The sequence below is a fragment of the Acromyrmex echinatior genome, chromosome 9, assembly GCF_024713525.1.
Source record: "Acromyrmex echinatior isolate Ae372 chromosome 9, ASM2471352v2, whole genome shotgun sequence".
NCBI classification, from domain to species: domain Eukaryota; kingdom Metazoa; phylum Arthropoda; class Insecta; order Hymenoptera; family Formicidae; genus Acromyrmex; species Acromyrmex echinatior.
The window spans coordinates 10,978,405-11,004,965 of record NC_141860.1 but is presented as its reverse complement, the minus strand read 5'-3'; the positions used below and the strand labels follow the sequence as shown (position 1 = coordinate 11,004,965).

Sequence of the window (26,561 nt, the reverse complement as noted above, 5' to 3'; positions counted from 1 at the left end):
GAAGATGTGTCGGTTAGAGTGGCGCGTGATGGGAATGAGGAGCATGGCGAGGCGTGAAATGAAAGAGAGAAAGAGAGAGAAAGAGAGTGAGAGAGAGCAAGAAAGAAAGAACACAAGAGAAGGCGTTAGTTATGCATCATTAGTATACACGACACAGGTGTGTCGTACGCGCCACTGGCGTACTGGTGAAACCGCGGTTTACGGCGTGTTGCTATCGGACCTCGCGATCCCTCATTTGAAAGATCGTCAATCTCCTATTTGATGAAGGTACACTTGCGGTTTCACCAGTTGTACGCAGCAATATGCATTTTCATCGTCCCCACGGAGGATCCTCTAATTGCACGATGCCACTTTCGAAGAAGCTTTCTTAAATAGTAGGCAGAAATTCGCGAACGTATTTCGCGAACGGTTTACGGCTGAGAAGTGCTCGGAGATACAAAGATTCATTGAATCTTGAGCAATTGAAGGTCTCAAAGAAATTAAAAAAAAAAAAAATCTCTCCTTTCTAACAGTAGTTTAAGTATTAAGAACTCACTCCACACAGATCGGCAGATTTCAGAATTTAAAAATTCAAGGGAAACCAGGAGAGATTTCTCAAGATGTTTCCAATAACCGAGAAATTCGAAAAACTTGACGTTCAAGAATTAAAAAATAAATAATCCCGTGAAATATTAAATAGCCCGTGAAATTGACGAAGCTCGAATAATCTAGTTGTACAATCCAATCGAATTAAAGGATCCTTCGTGAACGAATGCTTTCCCGATTTAACGCCCGTTTGGAACATTCTCCAAGAAAAGATGAACAAATAGAAATCAGTACGTTAATTGTATACATGTGATCAACGGAGAACAGACGTTCGATGCGAGCTCTTTTGGTTAAAATAGTGCAATAATGTATGATATCCCCCGATGTTAATGCACTTGCTTTCGTAATACATTTTTATCGACTTACGAGACCGTGTGAGACGCCATTTCGTGGCCGTCTGCATAGAGATTTTGCACCTGGCTATAGTCTGTCCATTCATGCGAGACGTAAAAAGTTGCTGCGATCGGGCAGCCGTTCGGATTCTTACGACCGTTTTCAAACAGCTCGCTGTATAAGGGTTTGTTAAGGTCGTTTACGCCATCGTCGAAAGTGAGCAGTACGATCTGCGGCGTCTGCTCGATCGGAATACCACCTGTGCGTCACAGTTGCATTATGTAGCTCGTGATACGATCACCAAAGCTGTGTCATGTTCCTCAGCGAAATCAAGAAATATTATTTCTATAATGATTAATCACATCTTTAAAAAAAAATACGACGCCGCGATTTCTACAGAGATTAACTACAATTAGATTAACAAGATATGAAGTAAAACAATCGTTTAAGTACTGAAAATAGCAGAAATTAGCATTTGCTAATACATAATCTTGTTAGTATTTTAATGTTCTATCTTCGTTACTAATTACAAATGAACTATTTATACAAAATTAACAACGCCTGCAAATTAGTGCAAATTAAAATCTTGATTATAGCCAAAGCAATACTACTTGGTACGAAAGTTGAATTAGTTAACAGTCTTTCTTAGGCAATAATTCACTTGCAAGAATTTTATAAATCCACAATTCTTATGAACGAATGTTCTTCAGGTATTAAAATTTTTGAGAAAATCCGAAACTTCTAGCAGTGATCGTAACACGTGCTCCTTTATTCTCGAATGCAAGAAATCGTGTTCTCCAAACGTTATCTCGTCGAGCGAAAGTAAGGCGACATTCAATGATCCGATATCGAAATTTTTCTGCTGCATTTTATGCTTAATAAATAAAGTAATCGGGCATATTACGCATCTATTGATCATTTGATAGACACCTTCCGGAAATGCAAATTGTTTTCAATTTCGAAGGGCGACGCACGCTACGAGTGTATCGGGCGTAGATCTGTTTCACTTTCGAGCGTACTATGTAACGGTCGGTATGTATGTATGTAACATTAGAGAATCGGAGAAAGTCACGGCGAGGCCGTCTATGTCTAAACCGTTCGTCAAACTTAACATTCGCGGCGCGCGATCGTTTGCGTAATGCCCGGATTTTTCGCCTGACATTTCGCCCACACGATCAAATCGTGCCTCGTTACATCCTCGCCCCTCTTCAATCCTTCCGTTGGAAGGTGACAAAATTCGGTGACCTTTAAACAAGATCTGTTTTGCAAAACGTCCCACTTCCTCATTTACATTCAGTCGGCAAGCGTCCAGACTTCCGGCACGCGGAATGCAAACTTTTCCGTCTCGTGTTTCTCTAGCTCGCAGAACGTCATTTCCGGTCTACTTAAGTAATCGGAATGATCAAATTGATCGTTCCAGAAACGAGAATTTAAACCAGTTCGTGTAGCATCCATTGAAGATATTTGCAAAAAAAAAATTTCACGGTTATTATTAATTTACTTCGGTCGCGGACTTTAAACTTTAAATCACGTAATTTTGTGTTTATTTCTAGATGTAAATAATTACAAGCGAGTAAGTTGAGTCAATGTTTCCAGGCGAAGGTTTAATGAACTACACGAGTGGTTTTCACGGCAAGGCTGATTATCACCGTATCGCTAAATTACCTGGTATATCGGAGCCGCCGCAGCTGCAATCCGGAAGCAAACAGACATCTCTGCGACATTTCGCCGCCGGTTTGTCCACCTGAGGCGTTGGATAGATAGGCGCCGGTCTTATCGGAGGGTACCTGTAGATGTCAATGAACTCCTGTGCCTTCGAAACTATCTCGGTAGACGGCTTCAAGGTAGGTCGAGATCGACTGGAACGTTTAATTAAAGTTGAAAGGATTGAACAGTAATCCTTGGGTCATCGTATCCTACATATTTCTTATCTTCGAAAAACTCTCTTCTTTTCTTCAAAGGACTTTCAAATAATTAGTTATAAAATTTATATAAATTTTGTTTAAATACACAACTTTATAAATATTTTCTAAAGACGTAAAGTATATCTCTCAATAATTTTTGTATATTTGTTGAATTGATGAAAATTAACTCAGAATGATCCATCGTGTGTAGTAAAAGACCGGAAGATCATCGTGTGTACTAAGGATTAAAGAAATTGTCGGATAATATATACTGTTCTGCATTTAAAAAACAAATTGAAAGTGAGTAATCTCAATACTGCGGTGTCATCATGAAACGCTTGCGGATTTATGAGTGGCACGAGTTGTACGTCAGCTAAATCATGCCTCGTTGAAGAAAGTGAATTGACAATGAACTTACGGCGGTGCCGTGCCTCGATGAATCTGCTGCGGCCGATCTCGGCTGAAAAAAAGAAGAAAGAAGGAAAATTAGAGCGCAAGATAAGATCCGAGAATTTCCGGTGGCAGTGAATAAGGAAAATGTTCGTTTACTATGTCGCGGAGAAAGCGACGGACTTCGTTTTGCCGAGAGACCGAGAGGCGAAATCGGGTCTCGGCCGACGGAAATCGGCACAGGGCCGTCTTTTTCGTGCATTGCACCATGCGCATTAGTCCGGTATGAAGATTAAAGAAAATTGTTCGTCGTGTACGAACGTTACGTGATTCAACTCGACGAAGACACTTAAACCTGACAGGCGTAACTGGCGTCCTCGAAATGATATAATTCAAGAAGTTATTCAGAACAAACAAAGAGTTGACGAGGTTGCTTCATAAAGCACATGCAACGCGATAAATTTGTTTGAGTAGAAATGAATCTCTTTTACAACTTCATATTGAAGATCGAGACAATGAGTTCTCTAAAATTTATTCGTCCTTATATGTGATAGATATATAGTAAATTTGAACATGTTTTACACTATTTAAAGCACTTATTGTGGAAAAAGAATTAATTAAATGCTATACCTCGGTGCATTGATGGTGTAGGGTCTGCCAGTCGTGCTCGGAGTCTGCGTGCTCGTAGTCAGAGGTATAAAAGTGTCTACGATGACATTTGGTGTCGTCACGTGAACCACGGGATGACTGAGCACGTTTGTCCTGCATTTGCAAATGAATTAATGGAATCACGACATCACGTAATTGCGAATCTTCGATCTATTCCGGATAAAAATCGGCGGGACAGGTCTTGACCGACTTAGCCTCTTACACGCGGCGATTATTTTTAAACGGTGATTAGACGCGACAACCTCGCGCGATGGTGTGAACATCGACACTTTTAAATGATAAATCTCAATATCGCGCGAGAGAGATGCCATGTCCATTAGCGAGAATGCGGTAGATACTAGAGAAATCATTTCTTAAAATAACAGCGAGTTTTTAAGAGAAAAGATGTATATTGTTAAACACATGAATGACAAAGAAGACACGGGAATCAATTAAGTCAGGATTTTACTCGTATATACCTATATTACTTTAATCTTCTTGAAAAGAAATATGATTTTCTAATGATAAAGTTCGATAATAATTACTATATTTAAATGCAATATTAATTATATAAATATCAGTATAGGATAAAATCACTTTTGAATATTTCAAGTTGCAATAAAGTTTGCCAAACGTGCGAAATTCTGTGTATATTATTATATAATAGAATGAAGAAGCAATTTTCTTACCTGAACTGTTGACCATCGGAAATGCGGAATTTATTCTTGTTCAGCTGAGCCTGAAGTATGAAACAAAAGAAAGTATTCTTAGATATATGTGAAACATTCCTTCCAACAGGAACAAAGCAATTTTAACAGTCTTGTTTAATTCGTTGTTGCATGTAATACGTATTCATACCTGATTTTCATAGATATCATAATCTTGTATGTCGTGATTCAAATTATACTTGTCTGCCTCATTCACGGCGATCTTCTTCGGTTTCTGGTATTGCTTCGTGTTTACCTCGCTAATTTTCACGTTTGGCTGCTGCACCGGTACTGATTGATTGATTGTATATTGATTATAATCTATGTAAAATAATACAAGATCATTTAAGATTATGCCAGTAAGATTATTTATTTGCAAAACATTAAGATAGATCTCATTTATCACTATCATCCATATATTATGAGTTATATCTGACGTATATTTATCAATTCTTCCAATTAATAAAAATTAATTTTAAAAAAGATTTAAAAAATAAAATATAGATCAAAATTTAACAAAGATTTTTTGTCTTAGTTTTTCAAATTCCCAATTTTTGTTTAATTGTAAAACAAAGGTTTCGATATATCGACTAAAAATAATAAAACACAAAATTACTTTATACATTAGTCTTGAGTATACAAATTTTTCAAAGTAATTCAGAAGATTGCTTACCGTCATCTTTATAAACAGAAACATCATCGTCGTAAATCGTGTAATATGGATAACTCTGATCTGGATCACTATAGTAAGCCTTGGACAAAACCGGTGCCACGGTAGAGGCTAGTGTTTTAGCAAGCCTCGATGATTCAGTGGTTGGAACAGGCGTTCTAAAGTGTGGAAAGAAATTAATATAGTAAAAGATAACGTAAAGTACTCTGTTTGTGTTACAGTGCTTTCGTGATGAAACGTGCTACATATCGGAGTATCATTTTATTATGTAAAATTTTAATCAACAGAACGATACCATCAGAGAGATGGCCGATTATGCATTACTGCGGAGTATTAAAGTTTTGCAGAGAGAAATCACGGCCAAATTAAGAAGTCTTACTTCATCGCGATGAAAATTATTCTCTTTTCTCAAGTGATTTGTAACTTCATTACTAACCTGTAATGAGACTCAGCTTGGGCACGTGAGTTTACCAGACTATCCTTCTCCCTACCCTAAAACACACACAACACTGTAAATTCAATAGCTAACAGTATCCTTGAATCGCATATTCATGGCTAATTGATCAAATTCACTTCGATATTAAATGAAACGTATCACCTATTGAATGCAAACTTTCTATTTGTATTTTCTCTAAAAAAGAACCATTAATATCTCTATAATATATGTTTACGCAGTTAAATCACAAAGCATTAAATGTTTTTACTAATAAATCGTTTAATTTATTTAATTGTTTAATTGTTTATTATTTCAAACTACATTTCGCGCAATTAGAGAATGTTTATTTTAAGAAGAGGATTATTTGTTGTGAAGTGCACATCTTTGGATATTATTTAAATAACAATTTTATAAATTAACTTCTAGAATTAATGGACCGTCAAGAGACGTTAAATAATAAATAAAAAAATTTAAATCACGAGGGCTCAGTAATTATTGTAACTCACCGATATTATATTCCGTCGCAGACCATCGCGATCTCGCTGCACCTGGCCGATCGTCGAAGGTTGTCCCCGGTACACTCGTTGCTGCCGATCATTTTCGACTTCCGAGGCGGGACCGTACTCGTCATCATGGTAATTCGTCCTCGAGTGCTGTCGTCTCAGTTGCCTCTCGGTGATCTGCGAGACCGACGGCGATGCAGTTGTAACCGTGATCGGCTGTCTCTGGATCGGTCGTTGTTGTTGCTGCTGTTGCTGCTGATCTCGTAACTGTTGCCGTTGTTGGTGTTGCTGTTCTTGCAGCGTCTCGAGTTTCGCAGATCTACGATTGCGACGGTTCAATTTTAAGAGCAATTCGATCGCGAGAAAATTGATTTTTCAAGAAAACAAAATTGAGCGCTAAAGCAATGAGATATCTTCTTTGTCAACATGGAGAATTGCATGTAATGCCAATGCTAATGTAAGACAATTGCATATAAATATGTGGTAAGCGAGTGGACCTACATTTCCGTACAAGAGTCGCATAGAAATAAACAAGATAATAAATATACTCAGCCGAGGAAGAGACAATTTTAGAATTTCAAGTATCTGCTTTCTATGCCGTTTGGAAGCTAACAGTGAAAAACGATTCTCCTGTTAACATTCTTGCGGAAACGTCGCATAATAAAGATTATATGTTACCGCGTAGCTATCTTCCTAAGGATTTCTTTTTAAACGGTAAGGACACCCGGAATTCGAGACGAAGCATACAGTTGAGAAACTCTTTCCCGATTGCTCATGCACAATACAATTAATGAGTATCCAACTTGCGCGTTGCCCAACTTCGGTTTTATGTAACGAGAGACCTGGCTGTCGTTCTTGCTCGAAAAGATCTCCAATTTCGTGTACAAATACGTACACGTTTTATTTATACATGTAACAAATTAATTAATGATAAAACGAACAACTCGGTTGCCCTGTTTTGCCTTCTTTGCGTTTTTACCTGTCTAAAAGTAACAAGAATGTCACCTGTCTTGTTATATATTTTTTCAATTTTCGTGATCTGTGATAATGATAAACGGTGAGTAACAAAAAAAAAAACAACTATTCCTGCGATACTATTTTCTGGAATACGCGATTGTTCCGACGGTGTTTATTTTTATTCTAAAAAGTCATAATTAAATTTAAAATTAGAGTAATTTATGTTAGAGAGTAATAATAATAAGAAACGAAAGCGAATCCGTGAGGGTTTACAGGCGGAACGAAGTGGCCTCCAACAACAAGCCTGTCGTTTGAATGTACGTATTTTTTATCAGCTAATACTCGTCAATATCTCTCTTCTTTCACGTCGAATCGAGAGTATTTGAGGATTGCGAGCGAAATGCTTATTCGATGTGTCTGTAATCGCGAGAAAACGCGATCGCGAAGTTGTTCTATCGAAACTAATGGTTCTCTCCGCGGGTCTCCCCCGTACGAGCTACGCTATCCAATCCAATCGCCTTAATCGACTACGCTCGCGCTGTTTCTCTTTCTTTTCACTCTCACTCTCGCCTTTTTCTACAATTGGCTGTCGCGAGCGTGGGTGAAGCTCGCAAACGCGCGTGTGCCTGCGCGAGCGGACCCATTGTTTTGCAATCGTCTTGAAAATTAAATCTCACGTGTGGAATGCAATGCTACTACTCATATCATTTTTGTAGTGAAACACACTTTGCAAAAAAAAAAAACGCTTTGTGTACGTGACGTTCTTATATTTCCATATTGTGACGTGGCATGTAAGCCATGAGGAAATGCAAAAATAATGCCAGGGTACATATAGATATTTTGAAGACAATTTTATAATAAAATAGATTGTATATATTTTTGTAACCTTCCGAAGATGATATCAAAATCTATAACACAGGCGCTGAGTCTGTCAGATCCATTTAGTTTATACCTATATTGATAATAAAAGATAATAGTTTCAAAGAATCAAAATAATTCAACTTGTATAAAAAAGAATAATTATTAACAATAAGTTTATTTTAATAACGATAATTCAAATTTACAGACATTCAAATTTAATAAAGAATATAATTGAGTAGATTCAACTAAAGTTCTAGATATATTAAAGTATTCCATTTTCAATATCAAAGGTCCTCCATTTTTTGTCTTTCGATTCGCTGACTATATCATTGCATCTACCAATAAGCATTTATTGAATTACAGACTTAGATCCAAAATGGCTATTGAAATAGTCAATAAAAAAGTTGTCGGCATTTCGGCTTAGAAAAAAGACGTGCACTACTTTGGTATATCTAGAGTCTTAGGTTCAACCAACTCACCGTCAGTTCCGGAAAGTTAATGCAGGTTTATAATTATTAATATGATTAAATATTACACTGTAAATATTTTTCAAGGTATTTTATCGATATAGGTAGATATCGATATAATTATAACTCACCTTTCCAGCAGAGGATCCTCCTCGACCTCCTTGTTGGACGAATCTCCTTCTGGGCAGCCTACGTTTCGCGGCCAGTCACATGTCTGCAAATCGTGGCTGAGGAAAAGAAGGCAAGCGATTCGAATTTTTCAGTATCAAATCGTTAACATTCATTAGAATCATTAGCTACTTACAAGCACAGCTTTACCGGCGATCACGCGAGTTCTCGCACCCGTCGTGTCATTAAAGTTACATTTGTACAACGCGAGACGTATCATTTCCCATTTCGCTTATTTTACGTTACGTTCCCTTACACACAACTTGACATTTTTCCCTCGGTTACGCGAAAATTATCCTACATGGTTCTCTTCCGCTACTTACGCGTCACGCTAATTAAGACTCATTTACTTGCCATAAGTAAATGTACGTGCGACATACATACGACGTAAAAGAGCAAAGCTTTTATTTTCGAATTAAGGAGAATATTCTTGGAGTCATCTGTAATGTATGTGACATTTCAATAGCATTATGACATCTAAGAGTATCTATGGGAATTCTAACTCCTTTGATCTAATCGCTCGTTATAAAACCTTTTATTGGACGTGTAACGCCAAAAAAAATTAGTAATTAAGTGGTAAAATGTTCAAACGATTTATGCGAATGCAGAACAAGCGTTTCCCGTTTTCTGGACAGACACCCGTCTATCATCGAGAGCCACGTTTGGTGCGTCGTTCATGGAACCACCGTCAAGTTTACCCGTACTTGGATATCGCGTTACCATTAAACACCTTGGGCTGTATTAACCGGCTTCAACACGGCGAACTCGTTCGCGCTCGTTCGTATCGGGCAAGGTGTGGCTGATCAATTTTTTTCCTTTTCTCCAGGGTTACGCGTACGACCCCCTTTTACCGTGCAAATCCACGGTGGATTGAAAGTAATCCATTGCGCTGATATTCGGCAAGACATTCTCGAATTATTTGCAAAATGTATTAAGAGCTGGATTACGTTCTTATTTTTATTTTTATTTTTATTAAGATACATGATCGCGTTATATTTAGCTTTAAATAAAGACTTCATTTTATCGTTTAAACTCTCGCTCAAAAAGCGAAAAATTCGGATTCAATTTGCGGATTCTATTCGATCGCGCTTTCTTGCTATCTCAAAGAATAAAAGACTCCTAATCGTTTAAACTCCATTCTTAGCAGGTATTCTGAGGAATTTTCTGCAAAGCGTCGATTTTTCGATTAGCAATCTCGCACTCGCGGGAAAGTTCGCGATTTCGTTCGCGCGGCAACGCGAGATCTCACGAATCTCGTAACGTTCATGGGAGAGCGGGACGGATCGCGCATATCCGGCCTTCTCATATAAGTACGCTCAACAATTGCCTGATTCGGCGCATCCATTATCGCACTTGTTTGCCTAATTTCACTTCACCGCTAATCCATATTAGTCGATCAATCGTCAGGAGCGTGGAATCGTTTCCACGATGTTTTTTTCCTCTCTTTTCTCTCCAAGAGTCCGCTCCGCGACGCTGATCGCGAACGCGGGGGGTCGTTGACCCCGTACGATTATACATCAACAGAAACTTCGGTAAGCAGAAGAATTCCTTACGATCATCTTCCATTATCTCGCACGTAATCTTAGAACTCGCGAACGCTTACACGCGCGATTTTTAATGTTTCGTTAAATGTTAACGTTGATGCGGCAGTGTTTCGCAGCGAGATATCAGCGAGCAACATTTTTTTCTATGATAGAATCATAGATTTTCCATGAAATTTTCTTTCGCATAGGAGTAGAATAAAGACGAGACGCGTTCGATTTCTCCACGCTAAATATTAACTCTGAAAAACATTCCGATATGAAATGTTGAGTCGTACGCTTATTCGTAACGATCGTGATTTTTCTTTTCCCCTGCTTTCTCCATTCGTATTCATATTTCTGATCTCGCATACCTGTACATAAGGCCTCCCGTACAGGATTCCAGTAGAGCGCCGCCGAAAACGCACACATAATATTGTGTGCAATCACGTGGATGAGGGTAATATCCAAATTCTTCGGGGCATTCAAATTCCAGGACTGCCTCATTTCTGCTGGCTCTCGCACTTCTCGGAGTATTCCGTTGGCATCCTAAACAATAAGTAGAAAAACAAATTTAAAATGTTATGATATCTAAATGCAAATCTAAATGTTTAATTTTCAAATCTAAAACATTATTCAGAGCCCTTCAATCAATACATACATGATTAATTTAATGTTATTAATATTCCTAAAGACTAGCAAGATTTTTTTCTATTCCACAAATTTCAATTAAATTATCGTCAGATCAAAATTCGAGCCTGAAATCCCCTGAGGGCTCTATCCGATTATACAATATATATATATCCGAATCGGACATGCATCTGATCCTATCGGAGCTTATATGGCCTCTTGCATAGTTTATCCAATCCTAGATCTCCGCGGAATTGCGAAATAAAATTTTTATGCAGTCCATATTGCGAAACAGTAAAACAAAGAAAAGTTATAGAAATTAATAGGATTAAGAGGCCTCGTACGGATATACAAAACCAACAACCATTGTTATAAGACCGACAAAGATTGTTTTTGATCTTTGCGATCAGATTATCGTGCAAGATAAACCTTTATAATTTCACACAAGACTTAGAATGGGTGTAAGATTTTTAAAATCTATTTGTTCCTCTCCATAACATCTTCCTTTACCATAATAATGTATTTTGGTAAAATTATCATCAAATAAATTTTTTTTAAATATACATTACTTTAAAAAATTAATACACAATTAATAATAATAAATAAAGCTTAAATTATATAAGTAAATATACTCTTTCCCAACTGATGCACATTTTTATTACCATTCACACTTTTGTAGACTCGTACTCTAATTTGAAAATTCATTCCACTCTAGAAATTAAAGACGCGTTATCTATTAGCCAATAATATCGACTAATAATATCAGCCGATAATTTCACCTGAGAGAACTCGATGTATAAATGTACTTTCATTAATTATACGAACAAAGCGTGCGTCAATGCTGATGTGAATTATGATTACAATCTATTTATTCCGACGTTATGCAGGGGCGAGTCGGGCCGTGAAATGTCGTAAACATTTTCAGCTTTGAACGAGCGTGACATGATTGCCTGCCGTATATCATCGCGTACCGCATGTCGTACTTGCATGTTGAAACGCGAGCGCGATAAATGCAGCGATGGATTGTGCAATGGAAAAGTAGTCGGATTTTTGGTCGACCTTGTACTCACACGCACAAGCTGTTATGTACAACATATGTATAATGCCCAAACTTGTTTACCGGACTGCCCTAACTCAAAAGGACTTAACCGCTCATTTATGTGGAATCTACAATAGAAGTCGTAGCGGTCTTAAATAGAAAATTGATCAATTATAGTCGATTATTCTTCTCACATTCGATTGTAATTAATTAATTTTCTACGACCGCTACGACTTCTATTGTAGACCTCGCATTAGAGAGAAACGTTTTTACGACAGTAGTGTTTACTCAGAGAGGATATCGGGCGAGGTAAACGCGGAGAACGTGCAAGACATAGAAAATGCGTCGCGCGTGGAAAAGCCGCAACAATGCGGAGGCATTAATTTTCCCGAACGCAACGTAAGATATACGCAAAAGAAACGCACGAGGAAAAACGTAAGACGCGCGTGCATCTCGCGTTGCACAGATTTCGCAATCCGAGCCTCTCTCGCAAGAGGAAGTTCGAGCCGGGGGTCTTTCACGGCGAAGTTTTCCCTCTGATTATAGAGCCGGGTTGATTAATAAGCGCCCCTGGAAATCGAGATAATTGCGACTTAATGAGAAAACGTGCAATCGTGGCCGAAGAATGGATATCAGCGTTGTCGGAAGCGCGTTCGCGCATTCCATTCCTCAATCATCGGTAGAAAATAAGAAAAAAAGAATAAAAAAAGGGAAAAGAGATGAAAAGCGAACCAACGAGCCGAGCGAGAGAATCGGAGATAGGAGTGTCGTGAAAGCGAGGTGAAACAGTGCTCGAAGATGCGCGCACTGTTGATGTATCCGTGTTTTCCAATGTCTCGACGAGACGTTGGAACCGGAACGAAGCTGGATTTTTAGTCACGCGACACAAACGCGGGACAAAAGTCGCCATTACCGTTATTGCTCAACGGTTTTTCGCTTTCCAGAAGTCATCACCGGTTTACGCGCGACGCGAATTGCGACTTGCGGGCCACGCGTGGGTGCCTCAGACATGTCCGCGCGGTCGAGAAAAGCGAATGCACGTCTGCTTCCCATACGCATAGAGGACCGTTGTGTAATCATCACCAGGTACCCGATACGCGTTCTAATGACGAGCAATAACGAATCTACTAGGCGCGCGAGCGCGTATTATCGTAACGGCGATTAAAATTAGGTAACCGGAGTGGGAAAAATGGGAAGATCGCTCGATCGCTGGGAAGGAGAGATCGAGAATGCAAGATTGATTTCCAAAGAATGCGACTAATTAAGTGCGCGCGCAACCGAGTGCAATGAGCGAGATGGAATTAATTACTTCATCACCATCCCTCCTCTCTTCCAGCCTCGTTAATTCACGATGTCCCGGTATAATGGCGATGAGTTTCGTACGGTATAGCGTGAGTTAATGCAGTTATACATTTTACGAGACTAAAAACGTATGGTAACTATTCGCTTAACTTTCCGTGCAATTTAGTTTCTTCTTGCAGGAAAGTACGTCCGTTTACTAAATCCCTCTATAACGTAATTTCCTGTACGTATATGTACGAGAGCTTCTTGTTCAGAAGAAGGACGTTTATTATTCAGATTGCAAGTGCAAGTCGTGTTCGAAACAAAATTGCGTGACAGATACACGGGTGTTTATTTATACACGCCGTATAATTATGCATTTGGCGGAGCACGTTGTCTTCCTGGCGGCATTGAAGGCATCGGCCAGCTGAAGTATTCGGTTGCGAAGGTCGCCGGGAAATGCTGGAATGGAGGAAAGAGGTGGATTTGAACGGGATATGAACGTCCTCGACCGTACAGATGCAGAAGGACGCGTATACGCGGCAATTGACGTCAGGGGATTTAATTTCAATGCAGAGATCCCGATCCCATTCTCTCTTTCTCTCTCTCTCTTTCTCTTTCTTTCTGGTTATCGTTGGCGATTGCTCTCGAAATCCTTCACTCGTGACCTTGAAAGCGGCCTCGAGATCGCTACCTGTAGGGTGATCCAAAATCTTTCAGCTATTCTTGTTGTCCCAATTACTAATTAGGGCGATTCCGTTTTGAAGAATGCGATAAGAAATCATGAATATTCAATGATACTTTCAAGTAGTTTTTTTTTCATTAATCAATCATTCGTTACGTCAATGATATTTTGAATATTTTTTAATGTTAGAAACTTTTGTAATGTCCGGAATATATTAGATAACTATTTCTAATTTAATATATTATTTTTTATAATAATCATTTATAAAATTCCAGATAAAATCAATGACAATTCATAGGAAGCTGTGGCTCACCTTGAGGTCTCTTTTTTAAAAATATTTAAGCAAAATGTTACATATATATTTTTAGTATTTCTGAAATGTTTAATCATAATTTTAATATTCCAAAAATATTTTTTAATTTATGATTTCATTATATTCTCTCTTATGTTGATAACATTTTAAATAAAACGTTTTACGAATTATATATATTTAAATAATTTCTTTCAATATCAATAATAACTCAAATATTCTATTTTTTTATATTTAATCTTAAAAAAAATTTCACTTGTGGAGCACCAATGACTTTCTCCCTCTTGACAAATGTCTGAATCCAACAATGATAGAATGTATTAATTAATGTATTAATTTTTAAGTATAGGTGAGAAACTAATAAATTTTTCTTGGGAACATACCTTTCAACTACTTTGTGTGTACATATCTCATTACATAAAGAATTCACACTAACGCAATTTTCTATCACGTCACTGACATTTGACGGTGGAAATGGAATTATCTGCAAAATATAATGCAGCCAGATATCTTTGATGGGTAGCGACATTCTAGTACATTGTAGTCGACGTGTCATCTACAAATAATATGTTCCAAGAGTATGCCTAGCGAATAATGTTTGCGATGCGGACACATACAAGAACGTTGCACCCGGCGTACTAAATGTCAAGCAGAACTCCATGCAGACGCATTGTCGACCTAGAAATTCTCAAATGATGCGTCGCGATTGCTAAAATGACACAAAGTGCGTTGCAGCCTTTTACGGTTGGTAAATACGTATCCAACGGCAGTACTAATCCACGTTTCACTGAAATCTCTGATCGCTAATTACACGACCATATCACGTTTCACGTTGCGCTGATTGTTAATTGCACGATCACATGCCATGTCTCATATTGTATACGAATCACATTTTCCACTATCTCTAATCAATATTGCAAAATCAGTGCGTAATTTGATATCAACTATATTATTGTTCGATTTTCAAGTAATATTTCATTATATCGAGACATGTCTTTCTATTTTTTAATGCCAAAGTATTCATTAACTTTTTTTCAAAATGTTTATTAATTAATTGTTTTAATTCCTTTTTTTTATTGAATTTCTTGAAGTCCTTTAGTTCAAGACTTTTCTCGAACTATAATACAAGCAGAACTTTGAAGGCAAGCATCTTTTTACGATAATAAATGAAAATAAATGAGGAGTGCCAAGGCTCATGTAATGAAAAATTGCAAAACTTTTTTTACACCTAGCGGCTATTCCGTAAGAAACTGCGGTTTGATGTCGGTTTTTTGTAAAAGAGAAAGAGACAGACACTAAACAATTTTTACATAAAAGGCTGTGGATAAAATGTAAGCGCAAATCATTAAACGATACAGAATCACGAACGCAACTATACGTTGCAACTCTGTGATAAAGAAATGACAGGCAATCGTTTCACTATATAAACAGCTCTCTTGTAAGGATTTTTACGCAAGTCATATAAAAATATCATTTGCATATTTTTTTTATGGAGAACGTGTGATGTCGAAAAGACAACTTCCAACGAAAAGATGTTGCAAAAATTGGTCGGAAATTTCATGCACCTTACGCGAGCAATTATTTTACTGCAATTAGGCTCTTTAAATCCGGAACACCGGGGACGGGTCCTAATTTATTAGTGTTTAATATTTATTGTGCGTTTATGCAATAATGGCACCCGGAGCAATTCATGACCGGAACCGCCGCTATCGAAACGGCGTTACCAGGAAATCGTTCTGCTATTGGCGCGCTCTCCTTATATACTACTATAAAATCACCGCCTCGTAATGATCCATACGATTATACGTATATACGACATATATGAATATAAACACGGTTTTTTCCATAGCTTTTCCTGAGGCGGCCCCGCACGGTGGCAGTCCATACGGCGACAGAACGAGACGCGCGACGAAAAGAAGGACTCTGCAAAGCTAAGAGAAGTGAAAGTCATGCGAACGGAGAGAGAGAGAAAGAGAGAGAGAGAGAGAGAGAGGGGAGGGAGATACACGCGTAATGAGAAATAGAGACGGGAGAGAGAGAAAGAGAGAAGGGGACTCCCCGACATATAGGATAAAAGAGTCGACGAGTGAATGAGTGAAAGTAAGCTGGAATACCAAAGCGGTGCTCTGAAACTGGAGCGCCGCTTGCATAATATTGGACAGTTTATACAGTTTAAGGCGTTCCGTGTTGAACGGGCGCCCCGGTGTATATAATGTATATATACTGCGCAAATCAATAAATCATTGTGTACGCGACGATAATTCGTAATTATGTCGGAAAAAGAATATTCGCAGACTTTCGCGGTTTCGAGAAACGAATGATCAAAGAATAAGGCACCATATTTTATCCCTTGCTCAATATAAAAAGCCTAGTATTTGTATAATATTTTTTGTATTCAATATATAATAGCTGTACACAAATTGAATTTTTTATATTGAGATAATTAACGTTGTTATTTCTTTATTACTTTTTCTGTAATATTCTTGTAAATTTTATTAATCATACCTATAAAATTTTTCATTATATTAAAACGCCACGATTTTCCTTCTGCCCATAATATTTACCATATTTGAAAAAGAGAATTAAACGACATTTAAGAAAATATATCAGTTGCGAGCAATTTAACTCTTTATTCTATTATATAGTCGTCACTTTGTAGTTGCTCGGATCGATGGAAAGGAGAAAAAAAAAATGATCCGTCTGTCTATGGCAAATCAACGATTAGAGCAAACATGGGCAACGCTCGATCTCCATTAATGGTGGCAATACACATGCTAGGTATCACGTGGAAACTTGGAAGGAGATTAACGGGCACGTGACGAAGAACTCGTAGATCGTTTTAAATGGCCACGGGAAGCAATGTATTCGTTATTATTCGAGAGCGTCTCACGGTGCCGTTGTACTCGCGATATTCGACGATCAAATTTACAATCTAAAAAGCGCCCATTATCGCACCACCGTGGAATTATATGATCTCTCAGTTGCGTTTTCATCGTCGTACGCACGTGCGCGCACCGCGGTTTTAAGTTCCCATTCTCCATCGCAAAACCGCACCGGAACGACTTGATTACTCGTTACCTATTCGGGCGGGGCACTTGATTGTAAAGGAGATTTGGTTCACTCCGAACTCCGGTCACGCGTCTCATTACAGCGGTAAAAGTAGGTAATCAAAAATCCGACGGTTATAATCGACGGCGCTTTCCGCCGGTCCTGGCAAAATTTTTTTCGTGAGACCTTGAAAAGTCGGACAAAATCGAGCTTGCATAATAAGCGGCGAAAGTCATCGTAAATTAAGCCTCGAATATTTCGTCAATGATTTCTGCTTTTTTTTTCTTTCTCTCGTATACGCAGACTCCTCAAATCATTGGACCGACAATTGCATGCTTTCGTAGTTCCATGAAAATACCAGCGGCACTACAATTTGCCTCGATCCCTTTTTGTGCATGCGATTAATGAGATTGTTGGCAGTTATGCGTGGCATAGGCGTCTCAATATCTTTTACAAAAACGACATACCTTGGGTAATAAGACTAATAAGAAAAACTATGTTTCGCTAGCGGAATTCCTAAAAGGATTAGATCTGTGAAATTTAACGGCATGATAGCGACTTGATGATTATAAGTATCAATTAGGATAATAGAGTTAATGGGTTATAAAATATAAAATTAAACATAAAACGAAGTTTTTTTTCTTCCTTAATCAAACAATCTTAGAGAATTTCTTTGAGAATTCTAATAGAATAAATAGAAATTGTTAAAATACGAATTAAATATGCATATAACGTCTTATTTCACATAGTCTAATAGCTTTTAAAGAGCCTTCAAGCAACTATTAAATATTATTTGGTATTCGTGAAGAATGATTATTGCAATCGAATGAGAATTATTACGTAAAGTCGCTTGCTAATTCAGAGATTAAACGAGAAGGCGCGATAATGATGAGGAAATTTATTCGTACCGAGTCTATCGATTTTGTGAATTTCAGTGCCTACGGCCTAGGAAGTTCGTTCAATCTCGCCGTTCCTGACTCTAAACTTTCTTCGCGTGACTTCGACAACCGATTCCTTCTTTAAGTAGAGCATCGAATCGTAACCGCAACCGTAAAATCTCTATCTTTCGTGTTTAACAAAAGAAATGTTCCGGCAATCTCGGATATAGGATAAATTATGTTTCCGAGACCGTTAAAACTATAGAAAGAAAGACTGAGAGAGAAAAAGATCCTTTCTAAAAAAATATTTTCTCAAAAGATATTTAATGCGTTGATAGATTACATTAAATATAAAATCGGTTAAAGAGTGGAAACATTGGTGTTGTGATTAATTTATTGATAATCCCATAACGACTTATTGATTTTGACTTTTTCGTTTCGCAGGTACAAATTTACGACACATAAAATTAAAATAAATATCATTTGTAATAGATGATAATTACATTTATTTTACATCCTTAATGACGTTAACTATGACAAGATTACGTGTAATGTTTCGTGTATCGCTAGTGTCGTATTATTCCAACGTTTTCAATCATCGCCCACATGACATTACGTCACGCATTACGTATTCATCAATTATCATTCACGAAGATGCATCCCGACGTACTGGTTTGTTTTCTCTTTCGTCCATGAAAGGTCACGGGGGCTGTTTAAAGTATCAGTAGAAGTCGATGCGCTCCAAATTATGCCGTTACATTGTACGTCATACGACATTGTTATCCGAGACTGAAACCGCAAGATTGAACTCATCTTAACAACGAGGCGTTGTGCAAAAATTGTTAATGCGAAAAGCTCATCAGAGACGACAAGACATATTTGGTAAGATATTTTATATAAAAACTTTCTGTAAAACATTTTATATAAAAATAATGAGAGATGTAGAGAGATACGATAACGTAATTTAAACGTAATTTCGTTTTTTTATTCTATATATATTTATATGTTGTTGTACACGATGACACATCTCTTCGTAATATTCATAGAGGTCGATGTACAACAAATCCCGTATTCTTACGGCATCCTACACAATTCTACTGTTAGGTATTGTTACGTTAGAATACAAATTATTTTAAATTTTCTATCTAAAAGAAAAATTGTATTTCTGCTATGAAGTTATCATAATATTTTTTTAAATCAAGATTATAATTATTTAATTAATGATTGTATCATCGCATTTATTTGGCAACATTTAGTTTGTGAATTTACACTTCCTCCCTATATGGAAGGTAGCTCGCGATTTACAAAGATGTTTTGTACGGTACTTGTCTCTCGTATACAATGTATGGCATCAAGATCTTCTCCACAGGACATCCTGACACTGTTTGGCATTCAATGTCTCCGCTTGCACAATCTCTCGATTTTAATCTACCCCCATCCGAAATGCTCAAGCAACTCTCGAGGAGTACACCTTAACAGATTTCGATACGCAAACGCTCGCAATCAGCGTGACTTGACCTCGCCGGAATTACATCAGCATTCGTATAAATCATTATGCGAGTCAATTATTACAGAATCTTCGCAAATATTTTGCAGTACGATATGAAAGGACAATCGCGTGAACGGAGGCATTTGATAACGTGATGGCATTTGATATTACTTGTAATATAACGACATAATAATTGGCAAGAAAATCAATGGTTTCTGCAAATCATTATTAATGAATACACACACACACACACACACACACACACACACACACACACACACACACACATATATATATTAGCAGTATTATTGTGATAATTAGAGATTAAGAATATTTTTGCTATTTATGTAGATATTCTATATAGATAACAATTTCGTAACGCGGGTAGAGATCAGAGGTGACAAGATCGAGAGGTCTTTACATTAATCAGCGCCTCCGCCGATTGTGACGCGCGAATGCAAGTACGTAACGGTTCTTGGACGCAGCTGATGGCCTTAAGAAGTGAAAAGACACCCGGCCGGTGAAAGAGAGAGAATTCAGCGGGACTCTTGGACGCGGTGACGCGGTTGGATGAGCCGCGACTTCACGGTATCTTCACGATCATTCAGCGAGGTCGTCTGTGATATAATAAGATTTCAATTTCTTGAAGAAAGTCGAAAGAAATAATACGTAGACGCAGAGATGCGATTCGTGAAATTATGATTAGCCTAATTACAAACTGTATAATTCTCAACGCATTATCTCAGGTCGTAGAACATAAGATTATTTGATTGAAATTATTATTAGTCGTGTAAAAATTGAAGATATAATCAAGAGCGAAAGGACACCGGTTTGCTACGTCAAACATGCGACAGCTGCACATATAATACCTGTTATTTTTCTAGAACATGTAAACGTTTACCTCCTTATTTCAAATGTCTTCATCGCATTGAATTAAAATGTTCATGTAACAGAACATACAGGAGATTAAAGAGTTGAGAATTAAATAGGCATCGAGTCTCAAAGGATTGAACAGCTCCAGCATCGAAATTACGAGGTGATAACCTCCGGCGTTGAAATTGCCGGCATTGAAGTCCCCGGACGCAGCTTGTTAAGATCTGCATTGAAGTTGCCGGTACGTTGAAATCTGTGGTATTGTAATCACCAGCATTGAAGTCTTTTGAACATTGTAATCGGCGCCGTAACAATCGGCAACGGGGAAGTTGTGCAACGTAATATCAATTTTACATTTTATTCGAGAAAAAATTCAATACAACATGAATAGGTTTAGGGCGATTCCGCCACATCGTGAGCCAGAAATCGTACTTGTACTGTCTTGTACTTTTAAGAATATAAATATAATGGCGAAATATTGCTACAAGCAATGTGGTATTATCATGGCGAAATATGACTTCGTATGACGTGTTCGCCGTGTCGGATGTGCGACGAGCGAACGTGAGAGCGAGCCTCGCCTCGTCCTGCAAGATTAACGGCGCGCAAAAGTGCTCCGAAATGCCAAAGTTTACGTCTGACTTGCACACTAAACCGTTATCCACAATGCAATGGACTAATTAATCCACCGTTACATGAAATCAGAATGTACGAGTATGATGCGATGCATCCACGTTCACCGATGGAGGATTCCGTGGGATAAGATTCCCCGTTCCGTTTGCCCTTTCAGTCTGACTAATCGCTAGATTCATGAGAAAGACGTGCGGGAAGGAAAGAAAGGGAACGACGGTGAGAGAAGGTTCTTTTTTTTTTGCACGTTAAGAGCAACGGGAACTTTGCGTAACTTACTTCTGAGAACGAAGTGGACACGCGAAGCTTCTGACTTTTCCAGTAACGTCTGATGACAAAAAATAATTATAGATCTGAATTAAACCTGTTTCATCTTTCTTCTTGTCCCTTATTTAGTGCTCGTTTTTACCAATGTAGTTTAATTTTAATCTCTTAATTTTAACTCTTCATCCTTTTCTAGTTCTAGAAATAAAAAAAGAATGAAGAATTAAATTAAACCAATATTTTAAAGTTAATCTACATTAGTAGAAATATGATAGGAAATCTTTATGATGGTAGGCTCAGTGAATTAAGAATCGAACATATGGGGGTTAAAGAGAAAAATAGAGAAAGAGAGAGAAAGAAAGAGGAACAGAGAAAGACTGCTCGCGAGATTACTTCCACCTTTAGTCATATAACGGTGAACGCCCTGATATTCTGCACCCTGCGGATCAGCTGGGGAACACCCACTCACGATCGACCAGGTCTTTGAAGATTACTAAAGACAGCTCGCGACCTGCCTGGCATTCGTTCCTCGATCCCACGATCCTCTCCGCGCACACGTAAGAGAGGGCTTCTTATTAAGCCAAAGATGAAAATATCAGAAAGAAAGAGCGCGCGCACTCCGCCTGGGATAATATCCGCAATATCGATTATCTATCTCTGGATGGATCCTTAAGGATATATCCTTAACCCCGCGAACTCTCGCGTGGGTCGATCAAGTGGAAAATGGCTCGGGAAAGTAACGAGGTTCGTTAAAGCTAATTGAAGGGTCTGGAAATTAATCGAGCGTTTGGAAAGCCTCTAATATTTTTTTGTTCAATATCAAAATTCTCCCCAGCTCGAAAGTTCCGCTGTTTGTAGTTTAAGAGACACGTTAATTATACTATATAATCTTATGATCGGTAATGTATAAAGTTCTACACGGAAATGTATAGAACTATTCGCGAAAGTGACAGCCTATTACGTGATTATAAGATATAAATACCGCATTTCAAATCTTTTATTAGAGATACATATTATACATGTAAAAAGGAATTGATTTATCAAATCATAATGTCATTCTGATCAAAAAATTATCTATACTCAATCATAATATTTCCTTAAAATAAAAATAGAGTAACAAGTAATAATGTAATGCATTACAGTTTCATCAATTAATCATAGTAATACAAATAATAGTTCAATTTTTCCGAAATTATTCGCTAAGTTTTTATTCTTCGCTACACGATTACACTGCGGTGTGCCGTTATATTCTTGATAGAAAGTCGCATTGCGATATATACGTAGAGAGGTTAATTTGATCCGAAAGTAATTTCGCAAGAGATTATGTAATTATTTAATTAGGTATTCTTGATATACAGTCGTACAGCTATGGGAAGATTGATACGACTGGAAAAAATAGAGTCGATGAGGGACGTGCATTCTAAATTTGCGAAATGCAAGTCGCGATCGATAACTAACGCACTATCGGCCGTGAAGGCTATAGTTGATCGCAAGAGTGTGTGCCAGTAACGTGTACGACCTTTGTTATTTTGCGCGTGCAATTGCGAAAGCGCTGGAAAGGTACGTAACCGATAAGGCCCTGATATCATTTTCACGTAACCGCGCATTCCATGAATTGTTCATTTAATGCGAGAAAACAGAAATATTTTATATACGTGAGCATTGTATAGATGTAATAATTTTGAGAGACAGAGAGAGAAAGAGAAATTGCAATAAAATTTTTAATACGCATGAAAGTAAAAGTTCAAAGAATAAAAATTCTAAAATTTATTCATATAATCGGTATCGATCTTAGTTTTTATTTATGCACAAGTTTAAAGATGATCATTAACCTTATCTTTCTTAAACGTTTCAAACATGTAATCTTAAAAGGAAAATAAAAGATATCTCTGTTCAATCAAGTAGGATAATTTTAGACTGCAAAATTGAACAAGTATGACGCGTCAATGTAAATGGGCTTACGCCACGTTAAATATCCAAGTGGTTCAAGATTCCACGGACAATCTATGACCGGTTAAAGAGGAGGAGAGGTGAGAGACGTATGGAGATAAATTTATCGTGACGATCCCTTCTCGCGGTAAATTGACCGCGAGCAGCAATAGGATTGGAATCGCAGCGTGAAGGTTACGCGTTCTCGGGGGGGTGTGAGAGAGCGATGTGTGTAACCTTTGCTGTCGCTTATAGCCGGACGTTTGCTTTAGAAAGGCACGATATCAAATTCATGCACGGGGAATCGAGCGTTTTACTCTCGAGACGATCTCGGACATGGGATCTTGTAGAGAGATAGGAAGGACGAATCGGAGCAACCTCTCGGCTTCGCACGATTTGTGTCGAGTCCGCGAGGGAATGCAACATAGATTACACAGTTTATAGAATAGAAACGAAACGGACAGTGAAAATATAAAAATTAATCGATCGGATTATCATAATCTCCCTTTACTTCTTCGTCTTCGTTGCGCTATGAAAGTTCCTCGTTGCTGGAAGATTAAGTTCGCGAATAACGCTCGGTGAAAGATACGCAAAGGGGTGTGTACCGATTGTGAGTCTAACCTTTCAACGGCTCTCTTGCACGTAAAAAGGTGTGGCAATCGCGTGCCAGAAAAGACAAATCTCAGGTTTATTAAACCACCTTTTATTTATATTTACATTTTTTTTTCAACAAGTTTGAAGACTCATTTTTTTGATAAATACGTCAAAATTTTAGTCATATAAGTCATTAAGTAAATCACTTTCTCGAAAGCTAACCGTGAATGCTGCAAGCAAATGTATAGAGTGCGTAAAATCTCATTCATATTTTATAATTCCGTATAGATTTTATCTTTACGAAAGAGTTAATTAGAAAATTTGTGTAGCGCATTAATGTATAGACGATTTTTCTTCCTCGATTTATTATTATTTATTATTATTTTAACTATAAAAGAATTGATTCTAAACTGAAGATAGAACTTGTCGAAAAAACTAGCATGATAGGTCTGGGACATCGTATATACATGGCTGATAGAGCGGACAGTAGTACATGTATAAGGATGGCGTGGTCGGGTACGGTAAGTAGAAACAGGAGGTGGTGCTCAGACACAATGGAGCAGGCTGAGGCAACCGAGTTCTCATTGCGTCACGTCACGACCTAGCCGACTTTCCTTCTCTTTTCTGCTCGTTAATTGCAATGAGCGACGGACGGCAAACAGACGAATTAAGAAACTTGACGTGACAAATACATGACAAAATTAGAAATAAACATTTATTTATATATTAATTAACGATCACTTAACTTTTTTGACTGAACTTTGATATTTTTCGCAGAATTCCCTTACAGAAAGTGACCGCTTTAACTTCTTTCTTTTAATTAAGCCTCCGCTTAGGACTAATGTAAATTATAGCTTGTCTAGACGGAAAGTTACCGCCATACGTTACAAGAAAAAATGTAAATGCAAGATGTAAATACAAGTTAAAACGCTAATGAAATTTCTTGGAATTATAATAGGAATTATAATTTACTATTAATTAGTAAGTGTGAGACTGAAGCGACATATTTCGAAAGACATAACATTTTATAGAACATAAATCTTATGTTGTAAATCTTATGTCATTGTTAGAAATGTCATCTTCAATAAATCTCAAGTAATTTGGGCTCGTTTACTTCTGTGTGTCTGTATCAATTATTATAATATATCTACAATCGCTGTCCTCTTTCTTTATCTAATCGTGGGAAGGATATAATTTGTGTCGGGTATTAGTCGATAATGAAACAAGACGTGCACTGCGATTGCGAGTTCTGACAGTTGAAACGGCAGCGTGGGCTGCCCTGAGTAATTCCGCCCTTCTTAATCCGGATGTAGCCAAACGTGACCGCTGATATTCGCGGGGTGACGGGGAAAAGGAGGACGTTTCGTCACGAAGTTGGGAGTCGCTCTTTGTGGAGAATTTTCAAATGAAAGCGGAGAACAAGATTCCCGATCGTAAACGCGCCGCCCTCGTACCTCGCGATTGCGAACGCGGCTTGTCCTGCTTCGAACGAAAGGTCACTGTTAAACAATGATAATCGCACTTTCGACGACTGCCTCGTAAATGATATCGCGAGGCCTGCATCGACGAGGCTTCCCATGGAGGATTCTAACGGACAAACGCGCGCGTGACTCCTCGTTTGTAAAGATCACGTTGGCGTTTACATCGCCTCTGTATTGTGTCCGCGATAAATACATATAATTAATTAAGAAACACTGAAAGAATGTTTTACAGAGGATGTCGCGTTACGGTACGAAATCGCAGGTGATATTATAGTAATCTAGAAGCTCGATAATGATACCCTTTATGCTGTCGCTTCTGACGGACCGTCGATACGGTCCACACGCAATCGTGTCTACGTCGTTAAAGAGCCTTCAGTGCCCACTCTACCCGTATAAAATATGAGATTTGTGCATATACCTCGAAGAACATGAATATATCGACATCTTCGATCGAAACTTTTAAACTTGCCGGTTTGGTGCAACCTCCTTCATTTCTTCGTCGAATATCTCCGCGCATCTCGGAACCGACGTACGATAGCGTGAAGTGTGCGCGCAAAGTGTGAAGGCTACGAGGGGGCGTGTGGCAATCAGAGCTCCGTTATTCTCGCCTCGTATGGAGTAACGAGCGCCGATACAACTGTGTGCATGATGCTGTGCGTATGATGCGTGTGGGCCGTACGACACGTTGTCCGACGCGTGTCTCGTCAGAACGGATTTCGTTCTCCATCGTCACTGTGACGAGAGCCGCTCCTCGTTACGAGACAACATTGGAAAAGCAGCGTAGCCACGTACTCACCCGCATGCATACGCACAGTGTATATACAGTCGTACGGTGTACAAATCACGATGCATTTTGCTCGGCGAGCGCTTGTAAACCGGGCGCGAGAGAGTTCTTGCATCTCACCGCGTACCTCTCTCCATCGAACGTGCGAATAAACCGACCGACCGACCGAGGACAAGCTGGAAAGCCTGGCTCTCGATATTTCGTAGCTCGTAACACGAGCAGCCTTGCCTCGTGGTGTCAACAGAAAGTAATGAGCTGGTACAGCGAGCAGCCGTTCGGTGAAATTGTTCTCTCGCGTTAAAAGCAGCGACACGCGGCGCTTTAGTGTAAAGCTGTAGACATAAAAAGAGCAAAGGTCCAGAGTTTAGGTCCTCCATTTAGGTCTTCCATTTTGGAAAATCTAAATGGCGAATCTTCTAATCATACCAATAATGCTATGCTCTTATTGGACCACAGGCAAAAATGGATTAGGTTCAAAATGGCGACTGAAATAGCCAATA

The 26,561-nt window shown here is 38.3% G+C and overlaps 1 protein-coding gene across 4 annotated transcripts in view; it reads right to left on the bottom strand.

Annotated features, from left to right (window-relative positions):
• Positions 1 to 26,561, bottom strand: part of Cda5 (Chitin deacetylase-like 5) — a 55,996-nt gene that overhangs the window by 4,470 nt on the left and 24,965 nt on the right. Inside the window, exons 2-13 of one of the 4 annotated variants that reach the window (XM_087409252.1) lie at positions 10,524 to 10,698; positions 8,593 to 8,688; positions 8,020 to 8,085; positions 6,180 to 6,495; positions 5,674 to 5,729; positions 5,241 to 5,395; positions 4,719 to 4,888; positions 4,550 to 4,599; positions 3,843 to 3,974; positions 3,241 to 3,282; positions 2,584 to 2,777; positions 952 to 1,177 (exon numbers count right to left, since the gene is read on the bottom strand). In XM_087409252.1, coding sequence (XP_087265378.1) covers positions 952 to 1,177; positions 2,584 to 2,777; positions 3,241 to 3,282; positions 3,843 to 3,974; positions 4,550 to 4,599; positions 4,719 to 4,888; positions 5,241 to 5,395; positions 5,674 to 5,729; positions 6,180 to 6,495; positions 8,020 to 8,085; positions 8,593 to 8,688; positions 10,524 to 10,698 — 1,678 coding nt within the window. The remainder of the gene's footprint in view (positions 1 to 951; positions 1,178 to 2,583; positions 2,778 to 3,240; positions 3,283 to 3,842; positions 3,975 to 4,549; positions 4,600 to 4,718; positions 4,889 to 5,240; positions 5,396 to 5,673; positions 5,730 to 6,179; positions 6,496 to 8,019; positions 8,086 to 8,592; positions 8,689 to 10,523; positions 10,699 to 26,561) is intronic. The other 3 variants (XM_011068170.2, XM_087409251.1, XM_011068169.2) reach the window with 3 other exon arrangements.